The 21,378-nt window shown below is 36.9% G+C and overlaps 1 protein-coding gene across 9 annotated transcripts in view; it reads right to left on the bottom strand.

The window, feature by feature from the left end:
- The window catches only part of WWOX (WW domain containing oxidoreductase), a 524,801-nt gene that overhangs the window by 394,522 nt on the left and 108,901 nt on the right, over positions 1 to 21,378 (bottom strand). For all 9 annotated transcript variants that reach the window (XM_062618287.1, XM_062618285.1, XM_062618290.1 and 6 more), the window contains exons 6-7: positions 16,594 to 16,682; positions 2,486 to 2,671 (exon numbers count right to left, since the gene is read on the bottom strand). In XM_062618287.1, coding sequence (XP_062474271.1) covers positions 2,486 to 2,671; positions 16,594 to 16,682 — 275 coding nt within the window. The remainder of the gene's footprint in view (positions 1 to 2,485; positions 2,672 to 16,593; positions 16,683 to 21,378) is intronic.

Below are 21,378 nucleotides of genomic sequence, written 5' to 3'. Positions count from 1 at the left end.
AGGATGTTCTGTGTCTTGCGGAATTACCCCTTCAATTTCAACAACAAAATTTCTTTTCATAATTTTCAGTTAGATAAAATATGTTTCTGAAATTAATGATACTATTCTGGGAGGAATTTCCTATATTCATTCCTCAAGTAATCATTCACGACACCAAAAATAATCTATAAATAAAATACTGTATAATGGAAATACGGTGGCATATTTTGAATCCAACCCTGCAAGTGTGCTTATACGAGTCAATCTTACTTATGTCGGCAATCTCATTGAATTCAGTAGGATAAGGGCTGTACAATCAAATTAACAACACAGAAATAAATACAGAAGGAAACTCAACTATTTATTATTCTGATTTTAATATGATGTGCTTAAAGTACGCAAAAGCTTAATTTAAACAGAATCCATTTGTGCTGAATCCAGAGAAGTAACTAGAAATGAACGAAGAACCAGAGAGGCAAATAAATATTTTGCCTTGGAGCAGTCTAGTATAATATTTTCTCCAAAGAGGAGACTTTATTTTTCCCCTAACAGGGGGTCTTGACTCCAGTGAAAAGATCCAGCCAAGGTTTATGGAAGTAATTAGATACCAACACTCCTGTTTTACAACATAGTTTAAGGCTCAGAGTTCTCAAGTAGGTCAGAAAGTACTACTACCCAATAATACTAAATAATAGTTAGTCTAAACTAACTCCTTACATCAACTTCTTGCTATTAAATAGATGGGGGGGGGGGAGGAAGGCACAGTTATTTACAATAACTAAGTGTTAGTGTTAAGATATTCCATAATACATGAATTGGACCCCTTAGAAAAAGGGAAATTTACTAGTTGCATTTACCATTTTATTCAAACATGGGCTGTAATTATTTTTTGATAGGCTTCTATAAACCTTGTCTGATCTTACTGAGTTAGCAATGAGCACTTCAAAAATATTTTGAAAACACAGACAAAGATGTCCAGAGATGCGTGGTCTAGTTACAGATAGCGCTTAATACAGTGAAAAACAAGGATGTCATTTAAAATACTATCAGAGATGGAAACTTACAAAAGGGGAACAAGCAGCTGACAATTCAACATAATCTCCTATTAAATAACAGCTCATTTATACGTATCCCATTGTGCCCTCCACATCTGGCAAGTGATTGGAGTTGGCAGATTTATTTCTAGAGCTATCTTGCCTGCCCTGCAGTAGCCTCCCTCACAACTCACAGGACTCTGCTACTTGCTTTCACAAACCTGGTGTGATTTGCAAAGATAAGGATGTCCAGATTTTGTTACCACCTAATTACTAGACATTTCATGTCTTTTAACACTGGGGAGGATTATTACTGGCATTTTCTATTGCTTCCTTTCATTTCAGCCATCATAAATTTAAAATGGTAAAAGTAAATCTATCTGCAGTGTGTCATTTATACCATAAGCCCCTGTGTTTGGAAGTGATAAAGGTTTCAGCCCGACCCTTGGCTGGTCTCTTTCTACCAGGTCCCTGGGGTTACATTTTATGGAAACATGATTAAAAAAAATAAGCTTCATTCTGGGTCACTAAAACATTTCAGAAATATGAAGGCAGGGGGAAAAAAAATAAAAAAAGCACTTACACATTCTTCCTTTCCGTTTGCTAGGGCTGTTACACATGACCAAAAGTGAAATAGAAATCAACAGTAATGTTTAAAGCTGGACAATATAGGTTTAATCCTGCAGAACCTGAACTAAATTGGAAGGCAGTAAGTGTTTTGTGCCCACTAAGATTCAGAATTGGGGCATGCATTTTGCACAGAGAACTTCATTTAAATCAAATACTCCTTTTCAGTTATTAACACAAACACCACAAGCATGTCTTCAATAAGCCAAACCTCACCAACATTGTCTTTGCCAACTTTACTTCTCCTGGCAGTAGAAAAGATGAGCATCTAACATTTTAATTAAAAAAACTCACCAAAAGAGGCATGGCCAGATTTCTAATATGTATTAACTACACTACTTCTCATTTTACAATTATATAGCTAATGTCTGCATTGAATTCCCTAATTTCTCATTATAAAACAATTGGATTTCATCTAGCAGTTTTTAATTGCATTGTTTCTCCTGCTAAAATAACTGCACATTCTTCTTGGTAAGATGTTGAAGTTGTTGAATGACAAATCAATACGGGTCATGCCATTCAGATTTGATCAATTATTATTCCATCTCCTTGCAAAATCAATGAGTGGTCTGAAATGCGGCAAAAATCTGCATTCATACAAAGAATGATGAAAAAATATCTACATACTGTTATAAAACTAGAACACGCTTTATTCATCGACAGAGCCAAATCCAGTAACATCCAGAGGCATTAGTAATGCTTCTATTTCTAAAAAGATTATTCAAAAGCAAATGCTTTACAAGAGCAAGGCCATTCATTTCCAAAAACTTTTGCAGTTCTGCCGCAACCATTCTGTGCTCTCAGGATTAAATGTTTCAGCTAAATCAAAGCTAACTTTCACCAACCTGTGTGATTCGGAGGACACCACCACCACCCTAGCAGGAGATGACCGACGTAAAACATCTTCCAGAAGCTGGACGAGGTAGAAGTGTCCCAAGTGGTTCACCTGGAAGGTGGACTCCAGCTCATCCTCCGTCAAGACAAAGGGAACACCAAACACGGCAGCATTGCAGATCAAGATGTGGAGAGGCCTGGGTAATCAGGGGTATTGGAGAGAAGTGAGTCAGGGGACAGAAATCTCAATGAAATACATGTAATTGCATTCCTATGTGAGCCAGCCAGCCATGCCTCAGTGCAGGCATGAGGGCTCTCTGTCAGTGTGCATGTCCAGTTGTGTGGCAGCTCCACCGCAAGGCACAGTGGAGCCCTCAGCCACAATGGTGGCAGCTTTGGGAAAATAAAGCACTTAGGAAGAGGGGAAAGGCCATCCAGCAGAGAGGGGTGAGGGGAGAAAGTGTGAAAGAGCAGGGTGAGCAGCATGGTGGGAGAAGAGGAGAGCTGGTGCTGCAGGCCCAAAGAAGGAGGCAGAGGTACCCAATGCTGTGAGGAGGAGGAAACAGCAGAGAGGAGATGCTGTGTGCTGACCACCACTCCTCATCCTTCTGCCCTGCTCAGGATAGGGGAAAGTAGAGGAGTTGGGATGAAGGGGTGAATCTGAGACTGGGGAAAGGGACGGGTGGAGGAGAGAGAAGAAAGCGAGTGTTTTAACCTCTGTTTCTCACTATCCGAATCTACTTTATTTAGCCCACTACAGCATACCAGAGCCAGACCCTATGGGTTCTCCCCTTCCCTCAAAAATACCAAGTAGAACGGTAATACTTCACATCTCAAGGACCACAGCAAACTCCATATGTCCTGAACTTTCACAACAATAGTGATTAGCGGATAGCTGACTGATATGCATGAGCAGGTCACCAGAAATAGCTCAACAATAACACTGCTCTCCCAACTGCTATCCAGCAAACAGGCTCCTTCTAGGGCATTTAGAAAAGAAACTGTTTCTAAGGGAGAAGCAACTCCTGTCACTTTCTAATATGGGGTACATATCTGCACAACTGGCAGGGCAAAAACGATTAAAAGATAAAGACACAATGCAACATGACGTATGCCCATGTTTTAAACTGTTGCACCTTGTGAAGTAAGCTGTTAAAAAATACAATTTGAAAAGAATGAGATGGAAAATATAAACATCCTCCAGAAACTGTAATCTTTGGTGGGAAAATGCACACAATACGTAGGAGAGATTAGAACATTTCTAAGGTTCTAAGAGAGCGACAGAATCCTTCCTCACTGAACCTCGCCAGCCCAGTTTGCAAGGAAGGAACTTGAAGTGAAGCATTCCTAATTTGCTTTGCAAAGGGTAAGATTTTACCAAACTAAGGTAAGAAAGAACCTAGACTGTCACACACCCCTCTCAGTCAAAAATCAGATCCAGGAAACTTCAAATTCCTTCATATCTCCACTGTAATCTCAGGATACGATGCACATTAAAGCCTTCCCAATCTCCAAAACAAGATCAAGGACAAATAACCTTTCTGCCCTTTCTTGTATTTTTTGAAATCCTTGTGAAACACAAGACTCTGGCTCTTGGACCTCAGATGGGTTTGCATTTGCTAGATTGTTCCATCTCTGGAGCAACCTTGACACCGACAGTGTATTCTTGTCCTTGAGTTAGTCTGATGCACAGACCTCAGCAAGTGCACCTGATCTGTAAACCTCAGACTTGAGAGCCTGCTTCTGGCATCCCTGGCCATAATATAATTAAATAGAAAGGTCACATAAAATAACGATGGCCAAACAAGCACCTTTCCTTCCTGCATTAACAGCGCACTAGTACCTGTGATGTCCTAACTCCACCACATTAACACATTTCTTTGTTTAGCCCATTCCAGCCTATTATATCTTTACTGCGACTGGGCAGTTTTGTATCCCATGATACAAAATCAACCACCCAACATAAACTCTAATTGTGAAGATAACAAATGAAGCACAACTAGGAAAAACAGCTGCTTGCCCTCTGTTCTTCTCAAGTATTTCCTTGCAGCCCTACACACAAAAGATGACAGGAGACCCAGAGTCAGTCAGTTCTTTTTCCTGTATGGTTGAAGGACACACATACTCCAACTCTGAGCATCTGCAAAAGGAATTCTGGAAAAGAATGTGAAACATGAAGCCCCAGGTTGTCAAACAAACCTAAGTAATTAGACTCCTTCAGGCATGTTTGAAAACCCGAGATTTTGATAGCCCAGCTTTCAGAAAGACATTTCTGAGGGAATCAGATGTACCTTTTCAGCTGCATAAGCACTGACATAAACAGTAGGCTGTATTTCCTTATTAAAATAAATATCAACTTCAAGCCTGCTGGGAAGTTACCAATGTTGTCTGCTTTAATACAAAGTTAACAACCTAATATCTGTATGTGTGCCAACTTGGAAAATCTGAACAAAAAGCTTCAGAAGCAGTATGAAACATTTGTGTACTTTGGGAAGCTTATTTTCTGAAGTCTTGGATTTCTGATTTGCCTTTTGGTCAGTAACACTTATAATACCTTCACATACATACTACACCTGCAAGAGAAACTGCAGACAAAGAGGGACTGTCCTTTTAAAGGCAAGGATCTCTCATGTGCACGTGTGAAAACTTTGGATGATTCACCATCTCTTCTGAAAGTTTATGAAAAACTCCAGTGATAATTAATTTACACATTTGTAAATCTGCTGGGAAAAAGGAACAAGCTTCTTCAACACAGGTGCAATTTTTGGCATAACAGACTCCTGTATTAGGACTGAAATATATGAGTACAGCAGTAATGCAGAAAATACCATCACCATTCCCTGTGAAAGCAAATATAGCACTTTTTAAAAGACCTTAATTCTATTTGATAGTTGTCATTAGCACTGTGAGGTAACCAACTGCAATAAGACAGAAAGAATTCAGATATGAACCAAAACTATATTCCACCTATCTGAATTGCAGTATCCTTCATTAATTCTAATTACACAATAACTACCAGAGGCAAAATATGCACTCTATACCTAAATCTGTCAGGTCAAGTGATTAAAAAACAATTCTAGAATTATAAAACTATAAAATGTAGTCACTCTTCAATTGTTAGGGCATTTAACTGGGTTCTATAAAAGAAAATTATGCTTCAGTCCTGTTCATGAGATTTGTATTTTTCACACATTTTGTTCTAATTTCCTTTTAAAGTAAAAGTAATTAAAATTAGAAGACCGTAGAGTTAATAGTATTTACAGTATTCTATTAGAAAAATCTGTGAAGAAATATAAATACAGAGGCATTTTAAACTAATAGCATATTGAAAAGGTAGTATCAGATTCACTTTTAGAATTCCTTTATTTTAATTAGCATTAGTAGTTTTAAATGGTTAAAAGTTGATTTCTCTAGAAAACACCACAGAAGAGAAACCTAAACCACTGTATCAATAGATACTGTTGTTGTGCTTCATTTCAGCTCAGAAAGAACCACCTCTCAGATTTAGATCTGTGTCCATTAAGCTATCGGTGTCTCTCAACAGACTGCTAACAAAGGTCCAATTACTGAAAATTGCCATCTAAGTTTTTGTGACCTGGACATTTACACACCAGGAAATTAATGAGATTAGGTACGTAACAGCCACCATATCGTTATGAATTTCAGCCACAGATGACAGATTCTAATCTCAATGGTGCAGAGCTCTGTATCACTGAACATATCATTATGCAGGAACCAAATTTTTAAGATACATGACAATTCACACCACACATCTGGCACTACATCTTTGCTTTATGGCAGGAGTATTTTTAAGTGATAGCAGAGCTATGACCTTGATTTCACAAGTTCATTAAAAACATTGCTACAATCCGCATTAATCTTCCTCCTGAGCCTAACGAAAAAAATCTCTCCTTGGTTTAAAATAGTTTGTATTTCTACATCAAAGGCACAGCTAAGTCCAACAAAAAATGTCAGCAGCAAAGGAAAATTTTCTTTAGAGTTTACTCTAAACCATGCTGCTCCCTCTAACCGTGACTCCTATTTGATATCTCTGTAAACACTGTATAGTCAAAACCTTGCAGTGTGTTTTGAATATGTACCCCTATGCCTCCTTAAAATGCCTTCAGTCAGTGACTTATATCACACCAAGTGAGCTAACATGGTCTACCATTACGATTTAAGTATGTACTGGGACTTGAACATGAGCTGCTCCATCATAGCACTGTTTCTTATCCTTCACAGCATGACTGAGACTCAGGAATACCCTGCTTTAACTGCAAGCTGCACATTACTACAAGAAAACCTACTGTACTGGTAACTGTAGCTACTATTTATTGGAAATGAAAAGCATATAGAATTAACAAGGTCATTCTCAATAGTGAATATCCCAGCTGATAACAATTTAACATCTTGTGCATTTCACAAGCCTGTGATACATTACTAACCCTTGCACTGGGCAAGTCATTCCCATCTAATATGCTGTGCTCAATTCACCACTAGAAGCAGCAAAGCAATTCAGACATCCTGCACTGTTTGAAAATACAGTCAGTGAATACATTAGAGGTACAGAAATTAAGTTCTTGCTATGAATCAGTTAGTTATGAAATTTAATAATCAATTTGTTAGCACCTGATGTAAACCTATGATCTGTCAGCAGCCTCCCAAGCTGGCTGTGTGCAGCAGTAGATATTTCCAAGGGAATTAATTACTGATGATTTGCAAAGGTAAGAATAATATTTTTCAACAAATGTAGCCTGTGCACTAGGAGGTTAAACAAGCACTGCCAAAATGTCAACAGAGCTCTTGGCTTTGGTGTTCTCCCATTTCAAGCGTAATGAAATAGTTAACCAGAAATTATGCAAAGGGAATACTTTCAAATCTTCCAATGAAGCAGAATGTCACACCATCTGGGGCACTTCTCAAGTGATTTAAAAAGTTCACACTGTTTGGAATTACGCAGAAATTCAACAGAAAAGGCCTTGCCATATCCCCAAAGTCCCATAAGCAACTGTAAGCCTATGTCACGGCCAGCAAAGAAGGCAGAGTTGTGACTGCTCTTCCACAAAGAAGTAAAGTCATGGCCCACTGAACTTTTACATCCCATAACATCACCCATGTTGCTTTCTCTGGAAGTTACAAAATGGCACTTCCTTCTGTGAGGGAATGGCTACTTTCACAAAGGAGATAACCAACATGCAGGCTAGGCTAATGGCTCTCCAGGAAAAGGGTGAGTTAGACAACCCTCTCCAAAAATCCCTCTTAGTTTTACAAGCAGCACTGATGGGAAACTGAGCAACAAGAAAATCACTAAGAATCAGGCAGCAGCAGGAAATCTCAGAACCATTTATAATCTAATAATGGCCAAAAAATATGCATTTGTGTGACGAAAACAAACAGAAGAGCATTGCTTAACCAATGCTTTTGCAAATGAATGCTTAACGTCAAACTTCCCTTTCTCTAAAAATATTGACTGAAAAGTCAGCAAAAAGACCCTCTTTGCCACCTGTCAGCTGACAGAATTGTGGATCCTTGTCAGACAGGCTTCATTTTAAGGCAAGCTACTAACACAGGACTTAGAGCCCTGATGGATGACCTCCTGATAGAAGCAAGGAAAATTCTCTGAAATTGATCCTACTGGATTTCTTTGCAGGATTTGACACTGTTGATCAGCAAATACTTCTGCCCCACTTCAAAGAGATTAATGGGAGTGCGCACTTAAACTGCTCAGCTTCTTCCTCCGTACGAAATACGTGAGAATTATTATCAGTAGCTGCCCTTATGTCTTCATAATATATTATCTGCATACGGCCATATAGGTCAAACATCTCTCAATCATTATACATTACCACTATAAAATCTTCAGTATACAATTTCATAAAAGTTTGGAGAAGGAACAGACATCTCAACAGATTTAGAAATAAACAGAAAACATCCATTAGTTCTCATTTCACTGTAGTACCTGTTTTTACACGTACAGGGAAGGGAATAAAAACAAAATAACAAAAAAAAAAAATCAAAACAAAACAAAAGCAACTAAAAAAGCCCCATATCATCTTATTCAGCCAGAAATTAGTAAATTATCTTCCTTTATAGAAAAATTGCCATTTTACCTGTAGGGGGACAGAAGAGTTTTAAAGGCCTATTCTTCCTCTTAATGAGTTACAGAAGCAATTTCAGCTATAGTGAAAATTTTAAAGTTGAACTTCTGAAGAGAAATTCAGACCCAATGTTAAATAAAGAAACACTTAAACATTTAACATTTTTAAATATTTAACCTTAACACATTCAACATTTGTAATCTGGACCTCAAACTGGCCTCAGTAAAACCTGCATTGGTCAAAGCATCTTCCCTCACAAATGATCCAAGCTGGAAGTTCTCCTTCTACTCCTGTATGAGTTTCACAAGGACAACACACAAAATAAGAAAAGAAATCCTCTTCCTTTTCTCAAGCCCTGGCACAATAAGAGGAGCACTTTGTTCTACTCCTTGCAATGCCTTGAAATGATATTTTGTTTTGTTTTAAATCTCCCTGATGCTTAGGTGACAGCAGCAATGGAAATATGCTTCATTCAGCAGCACACCTAGGGACATTCACTACCTCCAAGCAGACACATACATCTTTTTCAGAATCCCAATAACAAATCATTATTTACATGTATACGCAAGCAGTTACAAACAAGCATAAGCCAGCTGAAAAGGAACATCCATTCTTGCAATAACCGTGGAATGATTTGTTGCTTCTGTGAGTACTTCTAAATGTACAAATTTCATTTGTATACAGTAAGTATTTGTTAGAAAAAAGAAAGTTACAACTCACAAGGAAAGTCAATTACTACTTTTATTACACATTCGCGGTATTTCCCATTGAAAATACTTAACTCCTTGGAAATATTTTTGGGACCACGCTTGATCATTCAAACAATAAAACACTTCATGCATTTTGGACATTTCACCTGCCAATGACAACTCCTTCCTCTGTTTTGTCTAGATATATATAGAGCGGTAATAGAGTTCAGAAAGCTCCTGCAGCTGCATGTTGCTATTCAGATCTGAGAGTTCCCATGTTGTGACAAAAATTAATGTAGTTCGACATCCTCTGGGATTTTTGGTACCTTGGGAGGTACCTTAATGAAGAAATACAACCTTCTCAGACTACAATGCAAATTTTCGGATTCCAAGATTAAGACACGTGGTGTCTGCGTGGCCTGGCTAATGTCAGCACGAAAGCTTCCACACCCAAGTGCCAGAAGACTCTGCCTTCATGTGTTTTAATTATCTCCCATAGAAAGCCTTTAACTAAATAGACTAAATATGTTTTAATGTATATGTAATTAAATAGCTACTCAGACTTTTTAGAAGACATTAAACACACAGATCTTCTTAAAAACTATTAAGCTATAATGCTGCAAAATCCTTGTTTTATCTGTGCCAGAATATGTTTTAATCAGGCATATTAAGTCATATGTATTTTATTTCCTTAAATACCCAAACCAGCCTTCACATGACAAGAAGACTTTATGATTCATTTTAGACTTAGCTTAGGCTTAGGTATAAACACATGGCACTGAATAGGAACCAGAAGAGCCAGTACGCTGAGCAGAAAGCCACCGGGGAGTTATCATTAGGCTACACTGAAAAGAGTGCAAACTGTTCAAAACACAAGCATCAAGTTTTCAAGATTTTGAGGCAGCACAGTTATAGCCATAAAACTGTGTAACAAACACCTAACAAAATCATTCTGTTAGCAACATTGATATTTTGTAGATGCAACTATACGCAAAGTTATGGTGAACTGTCTTTATTTTAATATAGACTTTTACTTTAAAAAAAAAATAAATGTTCTGAGGCACGAGATATTTCCATGATACAGCAGATGAAATGAAAGGTAATTGGTGAAAACATGATCTCTGCCTCTCTAAAAGTGGGAGGGGTTAAGATGGAGATATTTTTAATTTAAAAAATATGGAAAACAGGTTTTGGATCCACATGACTTGACACATGCTACCACAATGGGGTAATTGTGTATGAGAGCTTAAAAACAGAAGAAAAAAGAAAAATAAACAGTATTTATGCAGAAAGCCAATCCCTAGGCTTTAATAAGGCATGGTACCACCACAAAGGGAGGAAAAAAAGTTTCACCCTAATATTATTATGTATGTTTCAAGTGCAGTCAGGCTTTGATCTTATTTAAATTTAAGATACGTGCTGTCTGCAACAGTAACTTCTGAACTATGCATGCTTCAATTCTTAATTCAATGTGGATATTTTTTGATATCTCAAAATTTACAATGTTGTCCAGAAGTTTGTGCCTCAATGGCACTGTCAAAACACCAACTGTATTCCAAGTTGAAAAGACAAATGGCATAGCTTAACTGTTACTAGCTTTAATTCACAAACAGTATTTCTATAAATGGCAAAGAGCTAACAGATTTGTTCAGTGTTAGAAAATATGTTTAAATTTGGAAAGACAGTACACAGTGTCAACTATCATCCGTGACAGAGACACCTCTACAACAGAACCATTAAGCATATTGGCATAATGGCATCACTAATAATTTCTTTAAATTATATATTCATTTTTTCTGGATCTTTTAAGGTATATACGCAACAATGTGCTAAACAGATCCCATTTTTACATATGTATTTATATGCATGAATAGAATTTATCACACAATGTGTATGATTTAATCGTGGTTAAACTGGAATTAAAAACAACACACCTGCAATATGTCAGTTATAATACATGTAAGAAAAACAGTTTTCTGGAGTAAATTTTCAGCAGGCTCTGAAATCTTAATTGCACCCACAAGATTTCAGAGTGCTTCTGCTTGCAGCATGAAAAATGAATGTACTCATAGAGTTTGAGGCCTCAGTTAAGGAGGCCAGCTGAAAATCTGGCCTTCTCCATTTTGGGTCTGGTTAGGGAAATAAGAAGAGACTGAAATTCCAAATGGAGAATCATAATTTGTAACTGCTGTCTTTTCCATATTTCTACACTTAGTGTAAGTGAACAAACTGTTTGCAAATGCCGATTCTTGCCACAAAAAAAACAAACCAAACCAAACCAACCTATTTTAAAGTGTAGGAAAATAACTGCAGCGAAAATATACATGTTGAAGTCCTACATAACTGTGAATTGCTGCTATCAATTCAGTAAATTCCAAGTAGTAGCTGCTGACAAACACTATTTTCTATCTTTAAGATAATTCAAGATTTTTCAGGATAATTTTTTTTCCTTGAACATTGAGAACATTAAAACGATGTCTTACTCTTTGGCTGAAGATAACTTTATTTCAAACCAAGTGGCACTGTGTACCACTCAAAACTAAAGACACAAATAAAATTCCATCTGTAACTTCAGTGCTCATTTCTGGCTGCTAACTGTTTTGATGATAGAAGTGTTCTCATGCTGAGGATCAGGCAAATGACACGACACAATGACTGTAAATATTGACAATATTAATAGGTAGTTATTTAGAACTGAAACATTAGTGCTGTCCCCCAGTTAAAGTATGCTGGGTTTAGTCAAATACATGATGATTAAACTGAGAAATGCAGACCAAAGGATCACACCCAGAAATCCACATTCTTACTCAAATACCAAACCCCACAGACTCTGAACTATCAAACACTGATGCTGGCTAAATTTAAATGCTACGTTGCATACAGTCACAGGAGGGCAGTCATTTTGTCTATAAAGTGGATTAATACCAGCCGTAATTCCTCACATTGTGCCCACTCAATGAAGAGGAGATTCAATTCAGTGTTTTTTTAGTTCCAAAAGCCTAATATGAAAAATTGGTTGGTCTTTCTCTTCCACCCTCACAAAAATCAGCTAATGCCAATCCATCTGAGCTCAGACCATTATTAGAAATAGATCATTTATTTGATTTTCCATAACAGAGACATTCAATCAACTCTCTGAGCTGGTAACCAGCAGAGAGGAAACACTAGATGTAGATAAGAGAGGTAACTTGAACAAATCTAGCCATTTAGGTGTACTAAGACCTCTTCTCCTACTCTCATCCTAACCCTAGCACTGTCTTCACATGGAACGAAGGTTGCGGCCTTCACTCCTGGAGGAAATACCCAGTGAGGAAGGTGTATCTAGACAACAAGCCAGGAATACTAAAAGACACAGAAATCACAGGCAGGAAGGGGAGAATAATAATAAATCACAGAAATAACAGCTTTGCATTGCATTTCATATGACAAGGGAGGCTAAAATTAGTTGCTATTACTGCAACATAACAAACGGTCTTTCTCCAAATAATTTGATCTGTAAATCCTTCAGCACCATCTTTCACAAAGTTAGATTTCCATTTTATGTCCTAGTTACATTGTGTTCAGGCTGGGCTACAAGGAAGTAAGAGGTAGATCAAGACTTAAACAGCAGTTGTCTTTTATTCTATCTTCTCCCAGAGCCAACTTTAGGAGATCCAATGAACTTATCACATTTAGGTTATTACAGAATCTTTGTAATTGAAGGCAAGAAAAACTGGAGAGCACTCTTCTTCTCATAAGGGAAGCTCATAATCTGATGGATCTGAAGTTTAGATCTGCAGGATCTAAAATAATCTGGAAAACCCTTCTCCCCCAAAGCTTTACTTGAAACTGCATGGATAAAAAAGGTCTCAGAAAGAGAAACAGCTGCATCAACTCAGGAGTACTGGTAATGCAAACAAAAACTTATTTCCTTCTGTGAGGATGAAGGATTTTTTAGAATATATTTACAGGAATACAGCTTAATTTACCTGTGTTTATATACTCTGAGCTCAAATTTTATCTGTGGACAAGGCTGCAACACCTTGCAAATCCAAACAGGAATAAAAGATTCCTATCAAATCTCAGAAGCATGATAACTTGAAGATTAATCATCTCTGATTTTTACTTTCAAAAAAGGAAGCCTTCTTAGCTCTGAAGTACTATTCCAATTTATGGTAAATATTTCTTTTCAGAGTAACTCTTTCCTCCTGTTTATTATTTATGTTTTTCTCCATGCTCCCTCTGTTGCATGATTTGTTTTCTGTGTGCAACCAGACCCTGTTAAATTCCTGCTGAGCAGAGGATGACATTTCTTCATTCTTCACGTAGTTTCCACAATCTCTAAGATTCTCAAGCATATTCAAGAAGGATTTTTATTTTTCTGTCTCTACAACTTTTTGATTAAGGTAGATTTACAATCTCAGCAGTTTTCCCCCTGCTCCCTGCAATCCCACCACCCTCCCCAGCTGCAATAGGTTTTGATGTTTAACTCAATAAAATTTAGGGATCCTTTTTCTGGAGTTGTTCCATTTTAGTTTTCTTATCCTGGAAGACATCTGTGAAACACAGTCCTTGAAGACCCTTTTCCAATAGCTGTCAACCAGGGAAGATCAGGCTCCCGGGCTGTGATGTGACTGAGTACACCCTTGCATCTGCTGATAAAAAACAGTACCTAGGGTCACGAAGTGCTCCAGAAAAGCAGAATTTCAAAAGACAAACAAATCTATTCTCTATCTTGTAAATTTTAGTTATTGGGTCAGCTGTCATCAAGACCAGCCAATTCTGTAGCATCCCAGTTTCCCTGAAAGCCACAGTAGACTGGAGAAATTAAACAGACAATAAAACTACCTGCACCCAGAAGTGTAAGATGTTCACCACTGAGCACAAAAGGCCTCTTCACATAACATTTTGTGGGAAATAAAAATACAGATTTTATTAAAATGTATGAGTTCATATAAACTTTTTCCTTCACACTTTAAAATTATCATAGTTGTTTTCCAAGAAACCAAGATCTATACAACTTAGAGCTCAAATGATAGTTTTGTTTAGGAAAAACAAACACATACTTAATTTGTCTTTCCTACTAGTTTATTGTTAAGAAACCTGTAAAAGATTTTGTAAGAAAGAAAACTCTATACTTATAACTTATTTCCCATGCTCATTAACAGGACTTAGAGCTACCTCATGGGAACTGAAGAGAGTTTATCACAGAATGCCTTCTCCTACAGGTGCATGAGATCAGAGATACCAAAGTCTTTTAAGAAAGTTAGGCTACCAGCTGACAGACTTGCCAAAGCATAAACAACGAGAGTCAGTCTGTCACCGAAGCCTGTAAGATTTCTTTCAATTGCTCATAAAGCTACTAATGCAAAGGAAACACTGATCTGACAAAACCCTCTGGATGCTACGGCAAAACAAATAACCAAAGCGAAAAAAGTATTTAGCATACATTAGGGCTGGAAAACACACAGGGCTAGCACCGTAGTAATAAAATGCTACTGCTGTATAATTCCTTTTCTGTACATATCCAGACATAGTTAAATCACAGAAAATCAGAGCCAAAAAGCCCTAGCAGGTCTTCAAGTCCATTCTCCTGCCAGTGCAGATGACTGTAAGGTAACTCTTCTGTATTGCATCAGATAAAAGACCCACTGCTACAGGCAGTGTGTGGGGTCTGGTTTCCATCCAGCCTCAGACTTTAAACAAAATATAAGTGGAAATTCATTTTGGTCAAAACCTCACAAGTCTCACAGCAGATACAGACATTAAACTTTCCTGTAATGCCTGGAGAAGCCCTGCCGGACACACATACATCTGATCACGCATTCGAGACACAAATATCTGAAGGCAAGGCAGAGGCTATAAATGCAAACTAAAAGTTTGCCAAATAAAATGGGAGTAAAACATTCATAAAACCTGTCCATCACTGACAATGTAGCTTAACAGACCTACACTGGTTAAACAATGTATGCCAACAAAAGTAAAACAGGTTTTACTGATTATATATCTTTACTGATTCTATATCTTCTCATTTTCTAAGTTCTCTGCACAATTGATTTAAGTATGTTCACTTCAAAGGATTTACAAACATGCATACCAAATGGACTAGCTAGGATGACCATGATATGATCTACAACACACAAATTGTGTTAAGAACTGCATTTGGAAGAAGGGTAGTTTTAACTTTTCACTGTACTATATAGTTTTTAAATGAATGTAGCATACTAAAAGCATGAAGAAGCTTAATTAAAGCATTTACTGTTTGCATATTATGAAAATGACTTAGTATTAAAGCATCAATATTGCAAGGGTACGTCTTTCTATTTCAAGAAAATTTTAATACATGACAATAATATATGGTAAGAAAATATTGTTACTAAGGATTTTAGCAGTAAAGGAACGTGTTAGAAGTCAGTTCTGACAATTCTTTGAATCTAAAAGATCTATAAGTACTAAAATGTCATCTGTCTATCCATGTGAGATTTAGCTTTGGCAGTATTTCAAAAGTGAAAAAACATGCTTTGTTATATATTTTCCCTATGACAATATATTTTCAAAGCTAAGAGGCCAAATTCTCCTGAGAAGTTCAGTAAGATGTATATGTGTTACATAAATATTTGCAGAAAAAAGTGAAGTTTGAATACTCACAACAATCAATGGGTCAAACTGTGTATAAAAGCACAAAGTGCAGAATTTATTGCCAAGAGCTGGCAATTAAAGATTTCAATTCATTTCTTCGATTTAGAGATTCATTGTTCTGCTCAAGCTAAATTAAACAAGCCATTTGGAAGCTAACCTGATTATCGCCGTATAAATTTGCCTATTGTTAAGTGATGTCATTAGGAACACCTCTCCCTCCTTTTTTCTTTTTTCCTTTTTTTTTTTTTAATTATAGACTCTTCCAGAAAGAGGTCTGGAAAATAGAGCTGTCTGGCTCATACGGCTATTTTTTTAATGCTGTAAAATAAAAAGAGAGAGCAGAAAGGTTAGAAAAGAAAGTAAGACAAGAAGTGCAATAATTGCTCAGCCCTGACCTCTTCCAAGCCACTGCAAAACTGATAAAAGTTGCCTGAGCTGTTTTTTATGCAGTTCAGCTTTGACCTTTTCCAATAGCCACAGGGGTACCAATGCCCCCTTTAATCCTAGGGCTACATGGAATAATAAGTGATCCATAATTATTTTTTTTTTTTTTAGGATGAAAACAAGTGATCTTTAATTTCCATTAAAGAAAAATCCTGTGAAAAGATTATCCACTAAATCAGTCCAGCCATGGTGAATTCTGACAACTGTGCTCAGCTGATAGAGATATTAAAATAACAAGAAACTCTTATGTGTAATTTTCTGAGTACTTACACATTCTTGGATTTGAATGCTTCAGCAAAGTGCTGCACACTCTGAAGAGAAGCAAGGTCTAAGGTCATTGCTTCTACCTTGGCTTTATGCTGGAACAAGAGAAAATATAAAAAAAGATAAATAAGAGCAAGTTTAGTTCACAGTATCATGTTACAGTAAATGTGTTATGAAACTTACCCGATTCCCTTGTTTAACATTATAACCCCAAAGTGAATACAAATCATCAAAACGAATGGACGAGCGCAACATTTAGTGCCAAAAGTAGCATTGCAATTTTGTGGTTCTGCTAAAAACATATGCTGTGCAACACACAGCTTTATATAATAAAATGAATCAACACAAAGTAGTGTTAAGGTTAATATGGTATCTTTTAGCTTCCATTTTGCTGGTGAAACTTATGTAACTCATGAAATATAAAGTACAGGAAGCATTATTCTTAATGCATGGCATTCTTTACACAGCATACCAAAAGAAAAATACTCAGCAACTACTCTATAAAAAACAGTTAAATTCAAACTTGCACACAGTATTTCAAAACAATCTATTGTTCACAGCAGGTGACATAAAGGTATAAAATGAGCGTAGAAAACAAGTGATCAGACAATGTTTTTTTCACAGAATAAGTGTATGAGTGTGTATCTTCTAAAGAAATTGTATATGCACTTAAAACAAATTTTTCCCCAGCAGAGGACATGCAATCCCACACAATGACCTTGGGCACCACCAAAACAACTCAAAATTTTCAGCTTTCAGCTTTCTCAGACCTTTTGAAACACACTCCAAATCTTGGAACAAAACAAACCAAGTCTACTTTCATTGCAAGCACTGAAGTGAAAGCAAGTCACCACAGAACCCAGCACGCTGTAGTTGTTCTAAGCCATAGTTATGAAGGAGCTTTCGACTGCAGCTGTGTGCCTGCAGCACCACATCCAACAACTGTCTAGTTCTTCCACAGACAATGCATTTTAAGACATCTATGATCCTCTGCAAAAATACCAACTCTCATGACATATAAGTCACATGGATCCCCTAAGGAATTATGAACATCTGTTATTTGTGCTCACCTTCACTTTTAGACTTACTACTGCCCATCACCACATACACACTCTGGTACATAAAGGAAAGCTGGCAAAAGCCCTGTACTCTCCCAAAACCTAAACATTCAATGCCAACATTCAGCCCTCTGCTAAGCCCTCTGCTTAGCTTATTCAGTAAAAAAAAATTAAATTAAAGGGACACTTCATGTAATCCCAACATGCCACCTACACCTATGTATAGTGGTCATGGACCAGACTGGACATTGGAACTGCTCAAAGAAAGAGTAAGAATAAGAGAAAGCAGATACAGTGGTACTATGTAGTCAAAGGCAGCATTTGAATGGAGAGGCAATAGGAACTTTGTTAGCACCACGATGTAAACAGGGATCTATTGTGATTACAACGTTATACAATGCCTGTTTCTGAAGGAACAAGAAGGAAGCAGCACACGTCCCAGCACAAAAAGAAACCAAGAAGAGTGCTCCCATTGTCTCCCAAGCTCAAGCAATTCATCTAATCTCTGTGTTTCATTACATCTGGTACTTTTCTCCCTACATCTGTTACTCTTCTCCCTACATCTGTTTTCTGTTTTGCTAGCATCCATTCTGCCTGCCACAATTACCTTACAGGTTGGGTTTAAACAGAATGTCACTCAAAATCTTTTTGTTCCACTCTAGCCAGACTTATCAGCACAACAAAATAAACACAACTAAAATTTCAACAGGTTCAGTTTCCATAGGAAGTATCCATTGATGGAGTCTGAAAACTCTAAACCAAACTTAACTTGGTTATGAGGAGTTTTTTTACTGTCACAAGATGCACATCATCCTGGAATTCATTTTGCCCCACTGGGTAAATATTTTCTTCTGTTTGATGGTCAGAGACTTGAGAAAGATGATGCTGCCTTGCATTATGCAACAGACCTCCATAACAACTTTCTGGTTCAAAGCTGTTTACTTAATAGAGAAGCAGTGTGCGTAGCTGGGTTTACACTGCTTCTGCTTTCCTCAGTTGAAACATTCTCTTAGCTCTCTCAAGGGTAAAAAAACAAGAAGGCTACAAATACAGGCACACAAGAGGGTCAAAAAAAATAATAATCAAGTAGTTTGACAGACTATACCGCAAGCTGGTAGCTACTGTCCTCTTGGGGACACAGACTGAAGCCCACACAGTATTACTCATTGATGCTTCTCCTCTTGGTGTCATGTGTTAGGCTTCTGCTACTGAGTCCAAGAACAGAAGAGAGGTACTTGTGCATTTCAAGTCCAAAAGAGAAAAAGAGTGAGGCCTGCAAAATACCTTCAGAAATAGAAATTAAAAAGACTAAGATTGGCCTTAGATTTGTGGATTAATATATTGAAAAAGTAAAAAACCGAAGTCTAGAAATCATATTCTTGAAAATGATAAATGGTTGACTGTTAGATAGCAAATGCAAATTATAATCATGTTTATTCTGTACCAGTTTCGCCAATGAAATGAGACCACCTTTCTATTCGTACTACATTTTCTTCAGACAGTAAGATAATTTATTTCAAACAGTGTAACACCACTTCACCTTTTAGTTTTGATACACATACACAGAAAAAGACAAAGAAAACATTCATTAAGAAATTCAGGAAAATGTATCTAAAATGATCTGAAAAAGGAAAAATTAAGAAGGAAAAAGAAGCATGGGGTTAGTAATTTTTTCCATGGAAAATGTCAGCAAATGGCAAAACAATTTATTTTTTTTTAACTTTCTCCCTGACTTTCATTTATAAAAACCTGACGGCATCAGGCTGCGTTTCTCTCCGATATACACAAGGTCCATACTGAGCACAGAGACAGCCATTTGCTTTGTTTTCCTGCTTCATGAAGGCTTCAAGAAACCAAACTCATTTTTTCCAAATAGTAGCCAGCAGATCTGTTTCAGATTCTCCCTTTTCAACTGATATTCAAGCACTCCTCACTCCAAAGAGGTGTTCTGTAGACCATCAATTCTTACTCTAGTTTGAGAAAGTGAAATGCTAGGCCTTTAATATCACACCATTTTCATTCCAAAATTTCATTCCAAATTTTCCTACTCATGTTTCAATGTCACAACTTCTTTTAAAAAAGCTATGAAATAAGCAATATATTTGAAGGGTATGTTCTTAATAATTCTTACTGTAAGAATAGCTCCAACCAATGGCAAGCAGATTCCTTTTTGTTTATTTTCTTACAGTAGCTCAGTATCACCTTTCTTACGTTTTGCATCTTTCCCTATAAGCCTATATAGCACATATCACATATTGTGCTATTTATAGAAAAATAAAATATTTTAAAATAAAAAAATAAAGTTTAAAACCATTTTTGCTAAAAGGCACTGTAACTGTAATTGTAATCCACAGTCAGAATGGATTGTTAATGGTATGCTGCAAATCCTAATCTAATGTGTCATAATAGTATTATTCTGATGTCTCTCGCTATTTCACTTCACATATTTTCAGTACTGAATTATGCCTCATTTTATGTTGTGAAATCTTAAATGTGACTTGCCACTTTCCCAAATACAGAACACAGTCTTAAAACTGACATCATAAGATCAACACGCTAAGGCAGAAAGCTCCAGAATTTTTAAAATTAAATCAACAAAAGACATCAATGGTTCCTTTATTACTTTATTTTAAATAACATAATTTAAGGGAAAACTAAGTAACATAATGAGTGTAGAGGAATTTAAAGAGCTCACTTCTAAATCTCAGGATCACTACTATGTGGCACAGTTGAGAGCCTGTGCAACATGAGCTGGTGCCCTCGCTGCAGATTCCCAGGACAGAAGTCCCAATGTACCCTAAACCACTTTCAGAACGAGACTTAGGCCAGCTTCGTAAACTGGCCAAAAGGACAATAGACACAAGGGCAGATACGCCTCTGCTGTCTACTGAACTGTGTGGAAACAAGGTCAGCTAGAACCACCTGAAACTGTGCTTTTGTGTTGGGGAGTATTTGTGTTTCATGAAGCCCAAAGAGCAGTTCGAGGCTCACAATGTCTAGGCACCAACATCCTGTCTTTGAAGAAACAGCCAAAGGCAGATTATCCTCTGGTTCCTAACAAGTCCTCTTTTAAACACAACACAATAACATTTTGCAAAGTGCAAAGAAAAAACTTTATCTTGTATTTCATGATTTTATGCCCATTTCTAAAAGCATTTTATCAATATTTCCAGGTAACTTTCATTACTCTAACAGCAGAAAAGAGTTTGCTCGGTTTTGTATGTAAACAGCTCCCTATTGGAGAAAAAAGAATATTAAAAGTGCTTAAGTGCAATTGGTTATATTTTGCACTCATGCTAGAAAAATGCTTATTGGGCCAGAAACTAACAAGGAAGTGAAAACATCCAAAATGCAAGCAATTTCACTATATGCAAAGTATTCACTTTACAGCTTTAAAACTGTTTAAAAATGAACACTGCATGGTAGAGTAGTTTGGCAGTAAACATGATTGTGCATTTGTGTCTTGGTACTGAAGAAGGAGCCTTTTTTCATAGTGAATTTTTCATTCAAATGTAAGTGATGATTTACGTTAAATATAGGTAAAGCATAGTTACATTTTCCTGAAGGATTGCAAGGAAGTGAAGAGCAGTACAATAAGTTGAAGCATAAAAGCTTTCTCTGTCATAATATTTATTATAATGGCATATAAAATAGCTGAAATAAATAATAGATGACTAAAAGTAAATTCATATGATAAAGAATCTTTCAGCAGACACCATTACTTCTGACTGCT

The sequence above is a fragment of the Pezoporus occidentalis genome, unplaced genomic scaffold (genome assembly GCF_034315485.1).
Source record: "Pezoporus occidentalis ecotype Australia unplaced genomic scaffold, CSIRO_AGI_Poc_V1 ctg20, whole genome shotgun sequence".
NCBI lineage: Eukaryota > Metazoa > Chordata > Aves > Psittaciformes > Psittacidae > Pezoporus > Pezoporus occidentalis.
The sequence above is the reverse complement of the archived record's forward strand: the minus strand, read 5'-3'. Positions and strand labels throughout refer to the sequence as shown.